Source organism: Blennius ocellaris (assembly GCF_963422515.1).
Source record: "Blennius ocellaris genome assembly, chromosome: 21".
Classification (NCBI taxonomy): domain Eukaryota; kingdom Metazoa; phylum Chordata; class Actinopteri; order Blenniiformes; family Blenniidae; genus Blennius; species Blennius ocellaris.
The window spans coordinates 12,395,323-12,415,100 of record NC_137670.1 but is presented as its reverse complement, the minus strand read 5'-3'; the positions used below and the strand labels follow the sequence as shown (position 1 = coordinate 12,415,100).

Below are 19,778 nucleotides of genomic sequence, written 5' to 3'. Positions count from 1 at the left end.
CTGAGACTACTGAGATTTCTCAATAATGTAAAATGATCAATATTTGAATAGGAACAAAAACAACTACAGTATGAATTAGAATTAACATTATTTTCAAAAGTACTTTTTTTTTTTTTACCGGATGACTTTAGAGTTTTGGAATAAAAAAAAAAAAAATAATAATAATTTTGGCGTGTTTGGCCCCACCTCTCGGCTGGTTCACGTCATGACGTCACATCTGGAAAACGAAACTGACGTTCCGGAGTTTCCCCAGAAAATCGCTTGACAGGGTATTTAAGCAGCGATCTGCCCCCGGCCGGGGTAAATCATCCTGGTTTCAGCTTCGAGCCGAACCGAGAAGCTTCTTCACAGTTTTTGTTTTTTTTCCAGGATTCTGATCCAGAAAGACTCAAAGCTGCGCAGGTAGGAGAGGAGGTTCTTTAGAGAAACTCACACGCTTAAAAAAAGACTTCTTAAACATGAACTCACTTTTAATATTAACAATCAATACATTTTGAAAGCAGGTTTAAGTTGTCCTTTGCTTGCTTTGTTTTTTTCCCTGCAAAGTGTCAATAATTGCAGTAGTTGTTAACATCATTTTACTTCTGAATGATCGTTGTTATTGTTTGGTTTCAAGTTGCATGCATGGTTGCATGGAGTAACACTTCCCACTGTTCTGTTGTTTCCTCTTTCTCCCTACATTGAAATTGCAAAATCTCATGCAACGTGCTATATATACTTTTTATGCTTCTTCCTTTTTTTTTTATTATGTAACGTATTTTTATGCTTATATTATATATATATATATATATATATATATATATATATATATATATATATTTGGAATTTGCATTATTCTTTTCAAGAACATGAGCAAATTCATTATACATTGTACAATGACAGTAATTCTGATTCTGTTATGCCCACAACTGCAGAAGTGAGTATTCAGATTTGCTTCACATTGAAGATTTATATTAAAAGTGGAAGTCGATGTAAAGATACTATTTATACAGTCAACGCCTTTCAAAATAGGAAACTTCAAGTTGGCTTTTTAAATTCTAGGTGCTCACTTTGTACACTCATACTCCTGGAGTACGTTTATTAACATGACTGACAGTCGGATACATCTCTTGATGCACCTGGACACGTCATCAGTGATAGTACCTGGGTGTTTCGGGTCTCTCAGCTTCAGACACCCTTGCCCAGGCGACCCGACCAGGAGTGATCAATTCCCGGCCTGTGTCCAAGAAGCATGAATCCGTGGTTTGCCCCTTTGGATGCACAGCCATCTTGAGGCTTTCTCAACTGCCTCCGAAGCTCTGGCCTTTCCTCTTGCATGCACCAGTGATGCCCAGTAAGCTGAAGGCTTTGCATAGGGACTTGCTTGCAAAGCCCCTCCCTCCTACTTCAATGGGCAAGCACATGGCACTCCACCCCCAGTCTTCTGAAGGACACTTCCTTCTGAGCCAGGTCTGTTCTCTGTTTGCCCCGAGCCTTGCTGTAGTTGGTCGTTGTAGTGCTGCCTGGTCCAGCTCCACCTGCAGCCACAGAGCCCAGCAGTGCTTTGTACTTGTGGGTCCTTGGACTGTCTGTATTGCAGAACCTCCCTTGTTCTGTGTGTGTTTGACCATCCCATCATTAGAACCAGCTTTAATGTTCACATCGTTTGTATCAAGTCGTCTTTCTTTTCTTTTTTCAAAGTTGGTAAAAGTAAAACCTTTTACGAGACATAAAAAGCAGAAGTGTCATAATTCAGCACAAACATTAATGTTTATCACAATTGATCATATATTATGTGACTGTCGTCAATGTATCATAACTTGGGGAAAAAAACCTATAATAACATACTATTACAATTAAAATAAGTTTGAATACTACTGATAATTTAGTCAGGGAAATATAGAGCAAAAATGTCTATAGGAGTATATCTGTGCTCTGAGAAATAGTATAGAGGACATTGTGCCAACATAAATTAAATATTAATTTAATTTGATAAGTTTCCACATTTTGCAATTGAAATAAGTTGATATAAATTGCATTGAATACTCTAAAAAAACGTTATTGCACAATCTCGCAGTTTCAAAAATTCTATTTCACAACTTGAAATACATTTTCACTTGTGTTGTGCCAGATGTCAGGAACAATTCAGTTTCACTTGTACTGTGCCTGCCATCTGCATCACCAAAACTGAGCAATCACGTGCAGATTCCATTTTTATTTTAAAGGAAACATTGTGGGCAGCATTAAATTTTAGTGATTACAAGTCGGTAAAGCAGAGGCATCGACTCATGAGGAGTTTGCAGAAATGCAGCTTATACCTAAAAAAAAACCCCAAACTTTTATTTTCCTCATAGTTTTGTAAACGTTGCACACGTGTACAAATGAAATATACTTTCATATGCTTTGGAAACTTTCAACACAACTAAACCACTTTATTAAGAAATGTTGCATATTTCACATTTTTAAACAAATGTTAACTTCTCTTAAAGAGATGCAATCTTCACTTGATTACTCTTCTTTGGTGAGCTGAGTGTCAGTAGTAGTAGACGAAAGAATAAGATGATGACTTGAATACATGGAGTGGAGCACGGTCTCCAGGTTTAAACCCCAACCAGCTGCTCTGGGATGAACCGGACAGAAGAGTGAAAGCAAAGCGAACTGCAAGAGAAAAAAAAACATTTCTGGGAACTTTTCCCAATTCAAATCCTGTTTCTGGTGGAAGAACGTTTGTTCGTTAAAATGATTCCAGAAACTAAACTGTTGTCATTCTCCCCGCGGTAGAAATGGCTCATCCGAGGCCTCTGCTCATCCCGTGGCTGCGGGCGGAGATCGACAGCAACAGGTATCCGGGCGTGCAGTGGACCAACGTGGAACGGACCGAGTTCTGCATCCCGTGGAAACACGGCTTGAGGCAGGACTCCAGCGACATTGACATCCTCATGTTCAAGGTAACCGAGCGACTGGAAGACAGGAGAGTGACAGCGATCACTCTTCTATTGTCGGTTCAATCCCCCATCTTGTCGTGTCCCTGGGCAGGAATTGAAACCCAAAATGGAGGTGGAGCACTTTGCCCGGCAGCTGCTGCCGTGGCTGAATGTGACTGAGCACTTTAGAATTCTGAAGCGGTGAACAATAGAGGAAATAAGTATGGTCCATTGTGTGATTCTCTTCCTGCAGGCCTGGGCAGAGGTGAGCGGTAATGGTCGAGTTCAGGGAGAGCCCTCAGTCTGGAAGAGGAACTTCCGCAGCGCCCTGCGAGCGAAAGGCTTCACGCTGGTGTCTGATAACAAGAACGATGCTGCTAACCCGCATAAAGTCTTCCGCTGGCCGGCCGAGTCTCCCTCAGCAGGTGAGAACCCCTCCAATCACACTGTCAGAAATATTTCATTTCCTCTTTACCTGATTCAAATGTTTCATATTATTCCTCTGTTTGTGTTGTGATCAGTATTATGCAAATTCAGTGATTGTGTGATGGTGAGGGAGGATTATGCAGTATTACAGAGATGTTTCTGGAGAAAACAAAATACTGAAATGATACTTTTTTTTTTTTTTTTTACTCCTAAAGATAAGTCTTCCCCTGGATACCAGGGGATGGAACAAGATGACGGTGGACTCTCCACGGCGGGCGTAAGTGGCTGATCTCAAGGGTTAAAGCCTAAAGCCGTGATGTGAAATGCAAATGCTGTGCAGATGTTATGTAACGTTAACATGTGTGTGAAATTGCAGAGTGAGGTGGTCATGTACCTTGAAGACCCCCTTTACCTTCCAGGAGGAGTTGTGTTTTCAGGTAAAGTGGCTCCTCCTATGATGTGTCTGCAGCCTGTCAGCGGGGTGGATGTAATTGGAAAAAGTAGTTTAACTGATAGAGATGAAGAAATGTTTTTTTTTTCCTCGTCTCCAGAATCCCCAGCAAGCCATGATATTCTCCAGGAGTGCCTGAAGGGGCTCAACATTGACCCTGAAGCAGGTAGACATCATCATTTTTTCCTCACTGCTGCTGCATGAGCAAAAAAAAAACAACCCCCAAAACAAAACAAAGAGCACCCTGGGTACTTTCCTGGAAGTAGTTTCTCACTTTCTCCAACTTTTCCACAGAGGGCATCGCAGGCTTTGAGCCTCCTCCTGAGCAACAGCAGCCACAGAGGCAGGGTGTGATTGGTGCACACGCGTTGCCCGGGCAACAGAAGTACCCAGTAGCATTTGAGGGTGCAGCCGGTGAAGCTGGGTTGCCTGAGCAACCGGCATGTCCAATTGGGGGAGCCGTGGGCGGGGCCAGTGATGAGCACTTGGCGGCACAGTTTCTCCACACAATGAGCAAGACCAGCGATAATTTCAGTAAGTCGGGAGGAAATCTGCCACGCTGAGTGATGAATCTGTACGCACGCACAGAGGCGACGTCCTTCACAAAATGCTTTCAGGGGCTTCTGTGAACACAAGTCATAATTTGCTCCCGTTTTGAGAACTTCCTCTGTTTCTGAATTCCTCAGAGACTCAGTTCAGGATAAAAGTGTACTACAGAGGGGTGATGGTGTCCGAGAAGATGGTCCCGAACGAAGCAGGAGTCCGCTTAGTCTACAGGTAGTATTAAACGATCGCCCCCAGGTTTGTTGTAGTATTTAGGATGATCAGCTGGAATAAAAAAAAAAAATGCTTTCACTATGAATGTAGAACATTTGTAGAACACAGTCAGGCCTGACTGCCTGAAATGAGTAAAATCCACTTACGAGCCACACCTGGAGAGAGATTTCTGCAAAAAAAAAAAAAAAAAACACTCTCCTCTCACAATCAGTCACAATCTCCAGTTTGAATCTCATTCTGGGAACCTTCATGCAGATGTTTTCTCTGTGCACAATCATTTCAGCTTCTTCCCACAGTCTAAAAACATGCATGCGGTTAACACAGAGGTTAAGGTTTAAATGATGGTAAGATGGTACAATCTAATTCCCCGCCCGTAGACAGAGACAGTGACAGCATAGACATTATAGTGACATTGACTTGCTTATCTGACTTTGCAAAAAAATAAAAAGACAATTTCTCAAGCACACTGATTTTTCTCACACAACAAACGTCAACATGAAGTCAAATGAACAATGATTTTGTACGTTTCAGGCCTGAACTCAGTGGGACAGTTCTGGATCACAACTCGGGCCTCACCCTGGTCTCCCTGCCGAGTCCCGGAGACATGCTGGATCAGACCCAAGCCGATCTCACCAGACGGATCCTGGAGAAGCTGGGCGACGGCGTGGATGTCGGGGTGTCTGGCCATGTGGTGTACGGCCAGCGATGGGGTGAAATCAAAGCCTTCTGGAGCCTCTCCAAGTTTGACCGGGGCAAACAACCGCAGGAAGTTTCGAAACTGGAGCCTCAGCCTCTTTACCAGTTCAGGGATTTTATACAAGGTCGGTGAGGAGAGTGGTTGTGTAGTTATTGTAAGCATGCGCCTGAACACAGATCCTTGCATGTAACTGTCTGACATGCCTGCCTCTCCAGGAATAATGGATTTCATTGAGGGTAAAGATTGTCCTCCTTGCTCGCTGTTCTTCTGTCTCGGGGAGAAGTGGCCTGACCCAGGCGGCAGGCCTTGGGAGAAGAAACTCATCACAGTGGAGGTGAGAGACCCAGTGTGTTTAGAGACCTTTTGGCTCTCAATACACTGTTGTGCTGCCCGACATCTTCAGACACTATCACATGTTGGCATGATTTTCTTTCTTTCTTTTTCTTTTTTTTTTTTGGGCGCACAATCCTCTATTAAATTTCATGAGCTGCCCACTCAAGGGAAGTCTACTCAGCAGCACTTATCAAGAGGCAATTTTGTCTCGGTATTGATTAATAGCACAGTGAGAACAAAGCCTTGAATAGCAGCGCTGACAGCTGAGCCTTCAGGTGTGAAAGGTTTTTTTTCTGCTCTCGAGCCTCCACTCCTGCTGAGAAATAAACGATTTAAAGTTTCAAAGTTCAATCTTTGTCAAATGTTAAGGCTCTTGTCAAACCCACAACCTGCACATTGCTCCTGTCATTCCACCTGACTTTACCGGTCCCTGTTTCGTCTTTTTTTTTTTTTTGCCTCAGGTGGTCCTGACTTCCATTGAGGTCCTGAAGAACATGGCTGTTGAGGGTGGCGCCTCCTCCCTGCAGTCTGTGGAGCTGCAGGTCTCCCTTGAGGAGCTGATGGAGCTGTGCTGATTACCCGATGACCCGATTCCTCACAAACCACGGTTTACTCTATGTCTTGAATACATTTTTAGTTTTTACACTGTGGCAAAAATAGTAGATCATGCATCATTAGCGATTGCATTAATAATGGCTTTGGTGTTGGACTGGCTGGTACATTATGGATACAGGTTATATCACTTTTTTTAATGTATGTTTCTATTTATGCTCTGCCGTTTTAACAGAAATAATGATGAGCACATTATCAGGAATGACAAAGACAAGTTCCCGTGTGTATAATGCCCTATTGAGAAACTGAAACTGATTCCACACGTGCTTTTTTTTTTCTTTCTACATTGTGCTTCTTTAAGTTATGTTTGGCTGAACGCTCAACTTGAAATGGACGTTTTTCCAGAAGCTGGCAGACACGCTGCTGATTTGTTTTTTGAGTCACAAAGCTAAAGCCTCAGAATGTGTGCTCATGATTAATCTGATGGAGAAGTTCAGCACAGAAGTGGTTTGTGTGTTAAATTCATGCCCCGTGCATCAAATATGGTCTGTCACCATTGAAATGAACAAGATTTCAATACTTTATTTAAACATTCATTGGTGATATGATTATTAAACCATTGTCCTCTGGGGAATTTACTACATTTCATTTCATTCTTAACACAAACCTTATTGCTTCTGTCTGACTGGCTGGATGGATGAGAACCACAACAATTCTTTTATTATTATTTAAAATCTGCACGGTTCGGACAAACTGGTCGAGTGACGATCTTAAGAAACGGTGTATTTTACAAAAGCAAATAATTAAACCGAATGAATGGATTTGAAGTCTCAGTTGTTTTCTCCTTCACCTGCTTCTCCGTCATTGTCTGACTCTGACTTCACCTCCTCGGTGAGGGAATTTCCTGTTAGTCCCGACATCGGGACAAGTTTCCCCTCTGCATTGACTCCCATTGGTTGGATAATGTTATCTCTGCAAAACACACAAGGGATGCACATCATGACAGTTTAATCAACAGTTACATAACTATCGCTGTTCTAGTAACTAATATTGTTTGTTTATACAAACGATTATGACGCAAGTACTGTTTTTTTGTCAACTTGTTTTTTTTCTTTCTTTATTCAACATTAATGCGAGTGAACTGTTTACCACAAAGTTTCCCACTGAAAAAAAAAACCTCACATGGAATAAAATACATAAACACAATCATATAATGGAAAAAAAATTGTGCATCTTGTATCGATGCATCTCAAAGACGACAACTTTACTGGAAAGGCACCTTTTTTTCCACATATTTCAACACTCATTACATATAAACTGTCAAGCAATCTTTAAAGTACAATTAGAATTAAAGCTCCTAAGTTAAAAAAAAAAGTTTGAAAAGTTGATAATCTTGTGAAATATTCATGACTTAAAAGCTAAAACTATTAAGAAAAAAACTAAAAAGTTTGAAATATTTCAGTTTGTGTTTAGCACTGTGAATCCTAAACATTAGGATATTTTCACAGTTTAAATTAAATCATAATAAAAAGAATGAACTTTCATTATCGGACTTTTAAAAATCCATCTGAAGTTCTTGTCTTTAAGAGGTCAAACTGTTGATTAAGTTTGCTGTGAAGCAACATGTTCCACATCATCAATCATTTAAAAAAACAACTATATATATATATATATATATATATTAACAAGTTATCGTTCACAGTTTGTCTGCAATTAATCCTCACAGCAAGTTTATCCTCTTGATTTGTCTGCTGCTATTTACAGCTGAGGACAACTCCACTCAAAGGTGAGTGAGTGAGTGAGTGAGTGTCAACCTGGAGAGCTTATTGAAAAGCATGATCAGCCTCCTGGCCTCCTCCTCCTTCTCCTCCTCCGTCATGCCCTGCATTGGGTCCGGCTGCTGCGCCTCCACCCGGCCCGTCACCGGGTTGATGCGATCTTTGACCTGCCGGTATTCCTCGGTGTCTGAATCGGAGTCGCTGGAGTACTGGGTGCTGGAGCTGGAGGGCCTGACCCACTGCCCCCCCAGCAAACCCCGGGTGGCCAGCAGGCCTGCGGCGTTGCCATAACCGGTGTACTTAACAAAACGCCTCACTGGGAAAAGAAGTGCAAAGAAATGAATGTACAAAATCAATGATGATAAAACTTGAGAACCACGTGGACTCAACTTCTTATGCTTAGTATAAAACACAAAGAATATAACAGACTTCAGAGACAAGATTTTACAATATTGCAGATCAAATTCTAATAAAGTCTTGATTTAGTACCCATCTATATTTAGATTACACTACACTTTCCAATGTGTGAATCCAGTGGACGGTTGGCAGTCAGTGTTACCATTTTCTTTGCAGAGGACAAAGATGAGGTCGGCGGCGCAGTGTTTGACGTCCGTGTCCAAATGAGTCATGAGGCGAATCAGACGGCTCTTCAGAGTGGAGCCTTCCTCCGGCCGATGTGACACGTCTCTCAGAGGAGGCAGGACCTGACGAGAGGGAGAAACGATTCTTTCAGCTGCCTTCGATGTCACAAAATGTCAAAACATTATGACCCGTCGTCGACGAAACATTTTGATGACAGAGAAAGCAGCAGTGGAGTATAGTCAGTTAAACAATAAGGATGACGCCACAGAGTTTTCTTCTCAAGCGTGGATATGTGAAGTGGAAGCCGAGCAGCCATTGAGAGTATCCTCACACCCTGCACCTCTGTGTGCTACAGCGGCTGCGGACAGAAAAGCACCGCCGGGAATTTATCGGGTCTGCAGAGAAGATCACGAGCTGCTCTCTGCCCCTCCTGGAAAAAAACCCCAAAACTTGCAACCTCACGCCACATCAACAGAGCAGGAAGCACAGTGCAAGGCCCCTCGTGTACAGGTCCCCACCTCGGCTGCCACCTGGCAGACAGGACCCGAACCACCAGACCCAGAGAGAGTGTCCGCCCATCAACCGTCAGAAGATTAGATACATAAATGTTATCATTCCCATTGTGCAATTGGTCTGCCTTGAAAACACTGTATTTCTAAAGTTTCATGAAGTCAGTGGGAATAGAGCTTATTTGCGCAGTTCTGACAGGGTAAACGGCTGCAGCCAGGCCGGGAAGGTGCATGTGTGGAAGGTGAGATTTGTGCTGCAGTACAATGAGAGACACGCTGGACTGCTTCTGATTTGCAGCAACACTCGCTGACAACTCCTGGGACATAAAGGAAAAGATCTTCTTCTGACATGGCGTTTCCTGATAACATGAACAGCTCCTCTACTATGGAGTCCTTCATGCTAATCAAAGCTTCTCATTGATTTAGCTTCAAAAATATGAAAAACACTGAGCTGTACAAAGAAAACAAGTAAGCGTGTCTCTCTTTTTCTCTGTGTTTTTGAAACACAATTTATAAATAGCTCTTGTTGTATTGTACTAAATAATGTCTCGACAATATCTTACCTTTTATCATGCAAGTGACCATATTCAATACGTTCCCCAGTCATTACTGTCTGAAAGTATTGACAATTTCATATTCAAATATATGCCTGATACCTCCTCTCATGTTATCAGATAGAAGGACCAAATAATGTGTTGACAATTATTCACAAAACTATAGTAAGAAAACCTCACAACCTTTAAATCGAGAAATTCTAAAGTATTATTGGCCAATTTATGCGCCTTTTTAACAGATTCTGTTTCATTTGAGGCTCTTTAAGCTCTAAAATATGTTTCAACAACAAATTCCAAAGCATTTCAACGAGTTCCCCCAAATAAGTTCATTTTAGTTTCATGGTGATGATCATGAAAATAAATAATTAGTAAAGTTGTCTATAAAGAAAAGTATCCACTTTCTCAGCAGTGACACATTTGAGCAATATTACATGTTGGCGGATGTAGTGGCGTGTCTCTCGGTGGGCCCTGCAACTCTCCGTCAGCAGGTTGAGGATCGGGGTCAGTTTCTCTTTGATTTTATCTCCCTGAAACACACACAAACAAGAAATCTCTCAGCACGCAACCTGTGTGTTTTTGTCGTTTGCTTGTTCGTCATGAAAATGGCATTTCTTTCATTAGAAAAACAGCCCCTCAAAATCCACGGACAAATTTGAGAACGTTTTTCCATGTCTTCAGATCGCCTTCCTTGCTCACCAACTCCAGGCGCCTCTCCATGAACATCAGCAGGTTGTGGACACAGTCCATGTTGACTCCCTCGCACTGCTCCGAGTCTGGCTCCGGAGGAACCGTCAGCAGCACGTCGAGACACTGGAGAGGCAGCGCTGACAGCAGGTTGATTGTGTGACTGCGAGATTGGAACCAGACACCAGGACGAGTGGGAGGAATAATTACACAGAATTTACAGAATATCAAATTGTAAATATATGAATTGAAAATATCTTAAATGAAACAGTTGTTGGGGAGCGGGTGAAATGCTTTTCTCTCTTTTGTGCATATAATTAGTGTTTGCAATTACTTGATATCATACCACACAGAGAAACGGTATTTCACTGGCTCATGCTCACCCCTGGAGCTCATCAGTGTCATCTGCCAGCACGCTCTTCCTCATCAGGCAGAGACGCAGGATTGCCACCAGGTGTCTGTACAGAGCTGCGTTGTCCTGAGAGTGCAAATAAATACAACGTTTCTCTCCTAATCAAAAGTCAGTGTTAAACCACTTTTCTGAAACGACGATGTCACTTTTATCCCGAAGAGTTTGAAAAACTAAACTTCATAATGTTGTCGCCCTCAATGAATGTGGACTTTTTTTTATTGACGCCTGAAGGCTGACCCCCACTGACCTCGGTGGGCTCCTGCCTGTGGGTGCTGTAGGTGATGTTGAAGAGGATTTTGAGGATCTCGCTGATGCGCTGGGAGGCTTCCAGAGAGATCGGCGGTGCTGATGGGTGCAGCACACATTCATACTGGTCCTTCCACTGAACCTCCAGGCAGCTCTCCAGGGCTGCTGTGAGGATGGACACTCCTCCCTCCTGAGGATGGAGAGTGCATGGAGAGATGGCCGCCTTAAACGGTTGTCTCAAACCAACAACTTCAACGATGGAATAGGGACTGACTTTTATATATATATATATATATATATATATATATATATATATATATATATATATATATATATATATATATATATATATATATATGGAAGTTTGTGAAGGTGACACCTGTTGAAGCTGAGTGCTGAGCTCTGGTCGCAGCGCAGTGATGAGAAACATGAGGCGCAGTTCATAGAACTGAACACTGGAGGGAGAAGAGCAGCTGACACTGGAGGACAGACGCTCGATGAGACCGCACATGATCCTGACAGAACAAACCAGCAAGAGGTTAGATGGATTACACTTCAGCCACACATCGCATGACTAATACCACACATGTGAATAAATAAATAGCAGGGGGGTTTTCTTAACAGGTTTGTACTTCTCAAGCAGAGGACCATAAATGAATTTCTCTCTTCGTAGCTGTTGGAATGTGGCTGTTTTTAATAGAAGTTGTGTTTTGGTTATTTGTTTGGTGTGTGGAAAGGAAACCCACCGAAGAGCACTGAATCTCTCCTGTGCCCAAGTGCTGTTGTACACGACGTTACACAGCACCTTCATGGCCTCTTTTCTCTGCGCCTCCTCTCCTGGGTCCCCTTCGTCCTCGTCTTCCTCCCACTCCATCTTACTCTCTCTGCGGTCCTTCCTCCCTCGCTCCAGCACCCTGTGATGGACACCGCCTCTGTGTATTTCATTGATGCTGGTCCTGTGGCTCCCGAGACAGCTGACGCCGTCCTGGTCTCCACTATTGGCCTGGCTGACGTCGCTCTTGGAGTCGTCGTCAAAAGCAGAGCTTCCCTCATTCTGGTCGGTGGCTTCACCTTCGTCCTCGTCGGCACAAGTCTGCAGCGCTTTGGCCTCGGCCAGAGAAGCTATGATGTTGTCGTAGAAATCACAGTCGGGATCACTGGCGTCGTCGGGGAGGTCGCTTGTGGTGAGCCCGGCGAGTTTGGCGAGAGTCAGCAGAGCGCAGTCGGTCACCAAGGGGCCAAGAACCTTTTTGTCCCTGGAGAGGATCCTCAGGGTGCGGAGCGACATTCTCAACAGACGACTTCTTACTCCGGTTCTGATAAACCTCACCAGGACGAGAGCTAAATTCTGAGGACAGGACGAGAGAACCAAATATGGACATTTTAGTTGAAAAGCATTTTGTTCACAGGAGCTAACGACACTACCGGGAAGCAGGGGGAGAGTCATGTACCTGTCTGAGGATGACGCCTCGATCCTCATCGCTGTACTCGTCAATATCAGAGTCAGAATCAGCAGAATCTCTCACTTTATTCTGCCTGAACTGATGGAACAGTGCAAAAATCAAACATAATCTAATTTGTGGATTTGTTTCGGGGAATTTCATGTGCAAGCAAATGTATTAAATATAGAATGTAGAAACTTTACCTCTTCTTGTTTTCTTTGCTTTGGGAGGGGCCAAGGCCATTTTTAGTAAGCAAAATGACAAAGAAGGAAGAAAAAGTCAGAGAGAGTGTTAGTATTAGTTCCTAACAAAGAGTTTCATCACTCAGGTGCTTTTAAGGCTGCTGTACCAGTCACAGCTGACAAGGAGAGAATCCCTAAGCATGGGAGGTTAGTTAGGTTTAAAGAGAAGTCTGTGTCTGTGAATGCTAACATAGCTTTATCAACACAGAGACATGTGAAAATGGAGTAGACAGGACAGTATTAGAATTTAAAAAATTGTCATCTTCAATTAAGATGACATTAATTCAACAATTAAAAATACCTGTTAAATTAAATCATCTAAAAGGACTTGGAGCTAAGGTGGAAGATAAAACGCTTTGTAGATTGCTTTACCTCTCAGCTAATACCTACAGTGGTAATCACCTTGCATTTGCACTGCTTCCATTAGTGAATATTGGAATCCTCATAGAAACCGTGCTATTCAGGAGTCCTGGTTGCTATAGACTACAACGTCACTCTTTTGTGTTGGTGCTTTGCATGTATATTCTACTGGAAGCATGTAAACTCACAATCAAGTGAGGATCTGTCTGTCTATCTCTGTAACCTTGTCTATTCTTACAAGTTTCACTTAACTCTGACACTTGGGAGCACGGTGGTAATTCAGACACTCTGCTTGTTCTCAATCTGTCTAAGCATGCCAGTAGAGAGGATCAGGGACAACTGATACAGCAGAATTACTAATCACAAACAGACTGTGAGATGGGGGGTGGGTGGATGAGATAGAGGGGTGTACTGCTTTGAAAAATACTGTGGGGGGGGGGAAATAGAACAGTAAACTTCTCCGAAATAAACAGGTGCAGACACATCAGTCAACTCACTTTCTTTCGTTCACTTTCCTCTGCGTCAAAGAAGAAGCACTGGGCATACTGAAGAGACGGAAAGGGCGACAAATAAACGGTCTTAAAATGTCCCAGGCAGCGTTGTGGTCTTCAGTGCAGTCTTACCTCTTTGTTGAACTCCTGCAGCTGCAACTGCACGCCATTCTCATCGCCATGCTTGATGCACTGGATAATCCCCTCCACGTTCATGTTCATGCTTCCTGCACACACACACGATAAAAGAGAGCTCATCCAGGCCATCGCTAAATCAAAATCGCACAACAATAATGGAGATGACGCTCACAAAGGCTATGCGTTGTGAAACGCACCAACAACAGATGCGGCGGAGATACATAAAGTCTTTACGTAACATATTAAGATCAATATTAAATAACATTAAATTACAAGTATCATTTTGTCTTTATCACTACAACATGATATTGGTGATGGACAAATGCTTCGGATGCAATTAAACTAAATTGTATTTTCTATAAATTGCAGCTTTTACATGGAAATTGTTCAACATGAACTAAATGATATTCCCATATAAGAAAAAAAAAGAGTTCAGATGAAAGATAAACTATCTAGCCTATCTATCTGAATTTACCTTGTGCAGTTCACTTTCTCAGCCAGATAATATACTGCAGGAAACCAAAGCACCTTCAGTTTGTCAGTCCAATTTGATATCAGTGGTCCGAAGGTACTTCAGCCTGCTGAGTTTGATACTCCAGGTACCGTGTGTGCCGTCTCCTGTGTTCTGCCTTTCAATTTACTCAATTCAATTGCTTTTCATTCACTGTCATGCACTCAGTCTCTCTCTCTCTCTCTCTCTCTCTGTAATCCAAGCGAGATGCAGGAGGCGTGGAGTGTTTATGGTTATAATCCACTAATGGACTTCTAAGCTTATATCTCTCAGTGTTAACCCTCTAACCTTTCATAGGTTTTCAGACTTGCGCAGCACATCTCTCTGTCACTATCTGTCCCTCTCTTAGTCTTAACACTCTCTTTCTCAAATCTGTTAATAGCTGTAGAAACACTAAAACAAGCATCAACTTATTATAATTTTTTTTTTTAATATGAGGCTTCTTTAGCTGTTGCATAACCTTACTGGAGCAGCTGATGGCTGAACCGGACTTGAAATGCTGACATGCTTCATCTGATAGTTGACAGCTTAAAACGTGCGCGTTTGCTTTTAGGGAAATTATTCATCAACCCTAAATGAGAATGTAATTACATACACTTCAATCATTTTAATGATGTTCTGGTCTACTTCCACAAGATGGAGCTATTTGTATAGGTCCACCCAGATGACCTTATGATCATGGAGGTAAAATTAACCCCATTTATATATCAAAAGGATGTAAACTTAGTATCTTTGCTATATAAAGGGCACTTCCTATCTGGGATGCATCATTTTCTCACACATAACCTACATTTAACTGTTCAGGGTCCTGGGAAGTTCAGAAAGAAGTTCACACACAAAGCCAAGTGTCTTGGGTAGCCTGACAGGTGAAATTTGTGAGATGATAATATGTGAGTGAATGACAGGCTTTCCTGGCAGGATGCTCACTCTTGTGCCCAGTGGGTAGAGGAAACAGGCCCGGAACACTCAAGTGGACAGTCGGTGGCCGCGGGCTCACAACAACAGGATGCAACTACGTCAGCACGAGTGGGAGAAAAGTCACGAGGTGTGTTCATGAAAGGGCCCTCTTAGAAGCGAGGGAATCTTCGAATTCGATGAAAGGTATCAACAGATCAGAGCTGCGGGAGACAGGTGACCGCAACTGACCTCTAAAAGCAGGGCGGGAAAAACAAGTCTCACTGACGCAAGGTACAACTTTAATCATCCTGATACAGACAAACATCACGACAGCGTGCTGTAACATCAGTGACACATTATACTGCTTGTAATCCAAACCCAACTGACCTCTGCATCAAAGGGTCAATCCACTTGAATGGAGGATGAAAGGTTTTATTCAAACAAAGTATCTGAATATTTAGTTCCCTGCAAAAGAAGTTCTTTGTTACATTGCTAATGCATGCTTCAATATGTGCCTTTAAGTGATGAATTCTTGTGAAATAATGTCGCCTATCATGAAGCTTGTGAATATAGATCTTTGTTGATCACTTGACTAAGAGTGAGAACATCACCTGGTTGAAGTGTGCTTGAGGTCATTTACTGCATTTATGGAGTTTTCATTGTTCTCTCCTTGAATGTGTGAGTTGTCTCTGGATACTCAGGTTTACTCCCACAGTCCACAAACATGCTCTGGAGGTCACAAAGTGACGAACTGCATGTGGTAGTCTCTCTTTCAGTGTTTGCCCTGTCTTCAACTATAATCAGCTGGGAAAGGATCCAAGCCCCCTGCAACCCTGAATTTGGAAATAGACACACATACAGGCGTTGTGAATGTCAATATTTATGTTTACTTTTTCGAGAGTGCTCATTCAATATCACACCCTAAATGTTATGTGGTGCTAATAAAAGCTGATTGTGGAACTTAGAATGGCACGTGGCCAACTGGATAAATGAGAAAAATGTACATAGTGTAAAATTTTTTTATTTTTCAATAAAGTGATAGACAACTTGTTGTACAAGTAATTGGAATATGTTTAATAGAAAGACTTTGAATGCAGGACTTAACACCTTGTTTTCTTCAATAGCTTTCGGGATCCAAAAGCAATGAAAATATATTCTTACATGCATTTAATTTGAGTTTTCTATTGTCACTGTAAAAAAAAAAAGAAATACAAGGTTAACCTTCAGCTCATTCTTTTTATTATGACTTCTTCTCAAAATTAAATGAAACCAAGAATGCTGGGAAAAGGCAACCTCTTACCCCACATTGGTCCCAAACCTGCCCTTCAGTTTCGAACACCACCCCAAAACCACAATCTCATCTGAATTAAATCTTCAATACACAACAAGAGTAACAGTCACACAAATCATAAAAAAACTGATTGTCTATGGAAGACATTTGCCCTGCACTGGTGTACTTTGCCGTACTTTGCCCTGAGGGCAAATCATTGTATGTTATTGTATGACGTCGAAGTCTGTAGGATGTCCTACACCTTTCTTATACTTCCCTATATGTTTCTACACGAGGTTGGTGTAAATATTGACCGATCGGTGGAAGCCAGGAAACAGCAGGTGGACAGGAAGTGCCTCACTGGCCTTCTTTCTTTTGGCACGTAAGCCCGGTCATCCTCACGCTTGGTCAGATCGACACTCTGTGTAATCCACACTTATTCATCAGCAAAATAATAATCATTGACCGTTAATGCTCCTGCGTGATGACTCAGTGCATTGCCCTGAAAATGTAAGCTGCCCAGGTGGTTGTCACAGGAAAGGTTCACAATAGACTGGAAGGGTGGAGGGGGGGGGGGGGGGGGGGGGGTCATGTGTTTGGGGGAAAGAGTGTGGAGTCTGGAAAAAACGTTAACGTGACACTGACTCCGCAGGATTTACTGTATTATAAAAAGATAAGCAGTGATGGAATAATGGGCAATATTCACATGGGACCATCATGGAGATATCTTCAGTGCCAATCAAAAAACAAAAAAAGAGTAAAATTTTCTGCATCTGTGATTCATTTTAAATGCGCTGATGAAACTATGGGCGATCCTCAATTGTGTCATTTTATGAGAATATCTGAGTAACTTGATTCATCTTAATAAACCTGTGACGCGAAGGAGTTGTTTTCGAAACGCCTTGCGTGGAGCAGTGGATGTGAGTGAAGGACGTTTCAGGAATAAACACGGTGACGGCAAACATGACTCAAGGAAAAGGCACAGGAAAAATGGGACGATAAAGAAAAGCCTGGAGGAGAATCGGGGTTATTTTGGGCCGAGCGGGCTTCCTGCAGGTGATGGAAATGAAAGAGTGATTTTCTGGAACAATTGCTCAGCAGCAAGTGAACTTAGTGAGGAGAGGGATGGAGGAGGATGTGAACTGGGAGGGAAGGGGGGGGGGGGGGGGGGGGGGGGGGGGCTGGCAGAGCTCAGGCTGAACATGAGAATCAACGTAAACATACATAAAAGTACAATGGTCACTAAAGGTGTAAGTACAATGTTGTGTTTGGAAGCTGTATTTCAAAGATTGTTTATATTAGCACTGCTGCTTTTGCAGAAACAGAGAATTAAACTGCCAACTTTTAGCTGATTAATTACAAGTGTGGGAGTTGGTCTGGGAGAATGATGACAACTTTAAAGACACACCCCTCACTCTGCCATCACACTGTATATAAAGGACCAGATGTGGAGAGGGGATGACAGACACCCACTACCAGGAACAACACGAATGGTTCACTCAACAAGTCACAGCAACTTTTTGCGTTCCTTTTCAGGTGAGTGTTTCTGATGTTTACACTGTTTTGATTGACAGTTAATTGGTTTTCAGGTAATAAAATATTGTATATTTCTGATTGCCAATGTTTTTTTGTTTTTTTTGTCTCAACCGTTTCCTTCTTACTGCAGGCCGGGTGCGGTATGGCGATAGCTGTTCTGCTGCTGCTCGCTGTGCCTTTGACTGCTGCCTCCCCACTGAGACCGACCCAAAGGTGAGAAGCAAACCAACAAGCACCAACACTTGCTGGAATTCAGGACATTTCGTCCTAAATATGCTAATTCAGAATTTTAACTAATAACCATACCGTGTTGGATTTGTTCCTGCAGGTCAGAAGACGACAGAGTCCTCCCACAGGCCACTGATCAGGCTGTAGGAGTTCACAGGTCAGAGGTCATGCTCCAGCAGCGTGCCCCATCAGTGAAGATCATCCCGTTTCATTCAGACGGCAAACAGGCTGACCTGGATGCTCTGAAACACAGGAACAAGACAATGAAAACACAGTGTGGCTGGCTGGGAATGAGATGCTGGACGGAGAAAGTCTGAAAGAAAAACTTTGTATTTGTGTGTAAATGCCAAGTAAATACTATATATGGCAGGGCTTGGAGGACAGAGGGTTTCAAACAGCAGGAGGATGAGGCCCCCACTGCCTTTTACACAGCTTCACTCACACTGCACTTCCTCACTGCCTCACTGAGAAAGACCTTTGGCCCCAGAATGGCTGCACGGTGGCCCCGCATGTCCACAGTATCATGGGGATAGGTTAAATGGGAAGAATAATTACATTTTGCTGAACTTCTTGATAGTTTACACTCTATGTTGGTAATATTGGTCATGTTTTGTTGGGATCTATAATTAAAAACCACAACTCTTCTTCAAGTTGAATTCCCGTAATTTGAAAAAAAAAAAGATTTGTCTTTATTTACATATATTTTTTTAACTAAAAATTTGAAGAAAAAAAACATGGTGTAGCTAAAATAAGATCCCCGATTCACCTGATTTGTCATCCTGCTGCACTCAACAGGAAACCCTGTGACTGCGCCTGTCCTTTGAAAACTACTTCTGCTTTATTAGAGAGAACTGAAGCTTTTACTCAAACATGTTTTACTTCTGCAAAATATGTTTGATTCACTCGGGCTCTGGATATTCAACTTTGACCTTCTTATTCCCCCCCCCCCCCCCTCCAGCATGGCGGTGAAAGTGCGTCCACGACGTGCACCTCAGCGAGGATGCCAGCTCGGGACATGCCAGCTCCACAACCTCGCCAACACCTTGTACCACATCAGCAAAACAAATGGAAAAGACGAGTCAACAAAGGCCAAAGACCCGCAGGGATACGGCAGATAGGCTCGAGAGGGACAACGCCAACGAAGGACTAAAGCTTTGAATTGTTCTCGGCATACGTTCCGTTTCTATTTTCAACCAAATATCTCTGTTTTGTTTTCTGACTGACTGGTACTTATTATACACTTCTGCTTGTCAAGCACAATTAATGTGGATGTTTGAGTGTGTGAAATATTTAATCGTCATGCTTTTTAAGTAACAATTTCTACAATATTTAATTTTCTTGTACAATAAATATTTAATATAAATATGCAAGTAGAGTTATGCCGTTTTATTTGGATATGAATGTCATAGTGAAATGTTTCTTTTAATTACAAGATTTGCTTAAAATTTTACAAGAAACATGCATCACAAAAAAACATCAGTGCAGACAAATACATGATGCTCATGAGGAAAGCAGCAATAATCCCCCTACGACATATTGATTGTATTGATGGATATGAGTGTTATTTGCTGGAGATCACTGTGGTGAGACTGATTGACGCTCTTATCCCATTAGCTCTGCAGGAAGTGGCAGTGGGATATTTTTAGGCTGCAATAACAGCAGCAAATTATTCAGAGCGCAAGCTGTGTTCACTTGTCTGTCACCACAAGTGATTGAAAATATGTGTCATTAGAGGCCAAGTGCATTTACTGTCTGACTT

General features: G+C 42.4%; 3 protein-coding genes across 3 annotated transcripts; 2 read left to right on the top strand and 1 right to left on the bottom strand.

Moving 5' to 3' along the window:
• The first annotated feature begins 297 nt into the window (after nt 1-297).
• On the top strand, nt 298-6,951 carry irf3 (interferon regulatory factor 3). The gene is made up of 11 exons (XM_080517721.1): nt 298-402; nt 2,761-2,927; nt 3,157-3,328; nt 3,545-3,606; nt 3,706-3,766; nt 3,881-3,946; nt 4,075-4,314; nt 4,467-4,557; nt 5,089-5,378; nt 5,470-5,588; nt 6,049-6,951. Exons 2-11 carry the CDS (start codon nt 2,763-2,765, stop codon nt 6,160-6,162), a joined length of 1,380 nt encoding a protein of 459 aa, XP_080373847.1. The 5' UTR covers nt 298-402; nt 2,761-2,762; the 3' UTR covers nt 6,163-6,951.
• An 18-nt stretch (nt 6,952-6,969) lies between these two features.
• LOC308146067 (chaperone Ric-8A-like) lies at nt 6,970-18,203 on the bottom strand (the record flags this gene model as incomplete). Its single annotated transcript, XM_080517714.1, has 14 exons — nt 18,098-18,203; nt 13,572-13,666; nt 13,446-13,493; nt 12,550-12,567; nt 12,356-12,445; nt 11,651-12,252; nt 11,284-11,419; nt 10,906-11,094; nt 10,630-10,724; nt 10,259-10,409; nt 9,994-10,089; nt 8,477-8,621; nt 7,954-8,233; nt 6,970-7,111 (listed from the first exon to the last, which is right to left on the bottom strand). The coding sequence occupies exons 2-14, from the start codon at nt 13,659-13,661 to the stop codon at nt 6,970-6,972; spliced, it is 2,082 nt and encodes a 693-aa protein (XP_080373840.1). The 5' UTR covers nt 13,662-13,666; nt 18,098-18,203.
• Nucleotides 17,932-19,313, top strand: LOC308146090 (uncharacterized protein). Its single transcript, XM_080517739.1, has 3 exons — nt 17,932-18,004; nt 18,120-18,272; nt 18,978-19,313. The coding sequence occupies exons 1-3, from the start codon at nt 17,934-17,936 to the stop codon at nt 19,135-19,137; spliced, it is 384 nt and encodes a 127-aa protein (XP_080373865.1). The 5' UTR covers nt 17,932-17,933; the 3' UTR covers nt 19,138-19,313.
• The last annotated feature ends 465 nt before the right edge of the window (nt 19,314-19,778 follow it).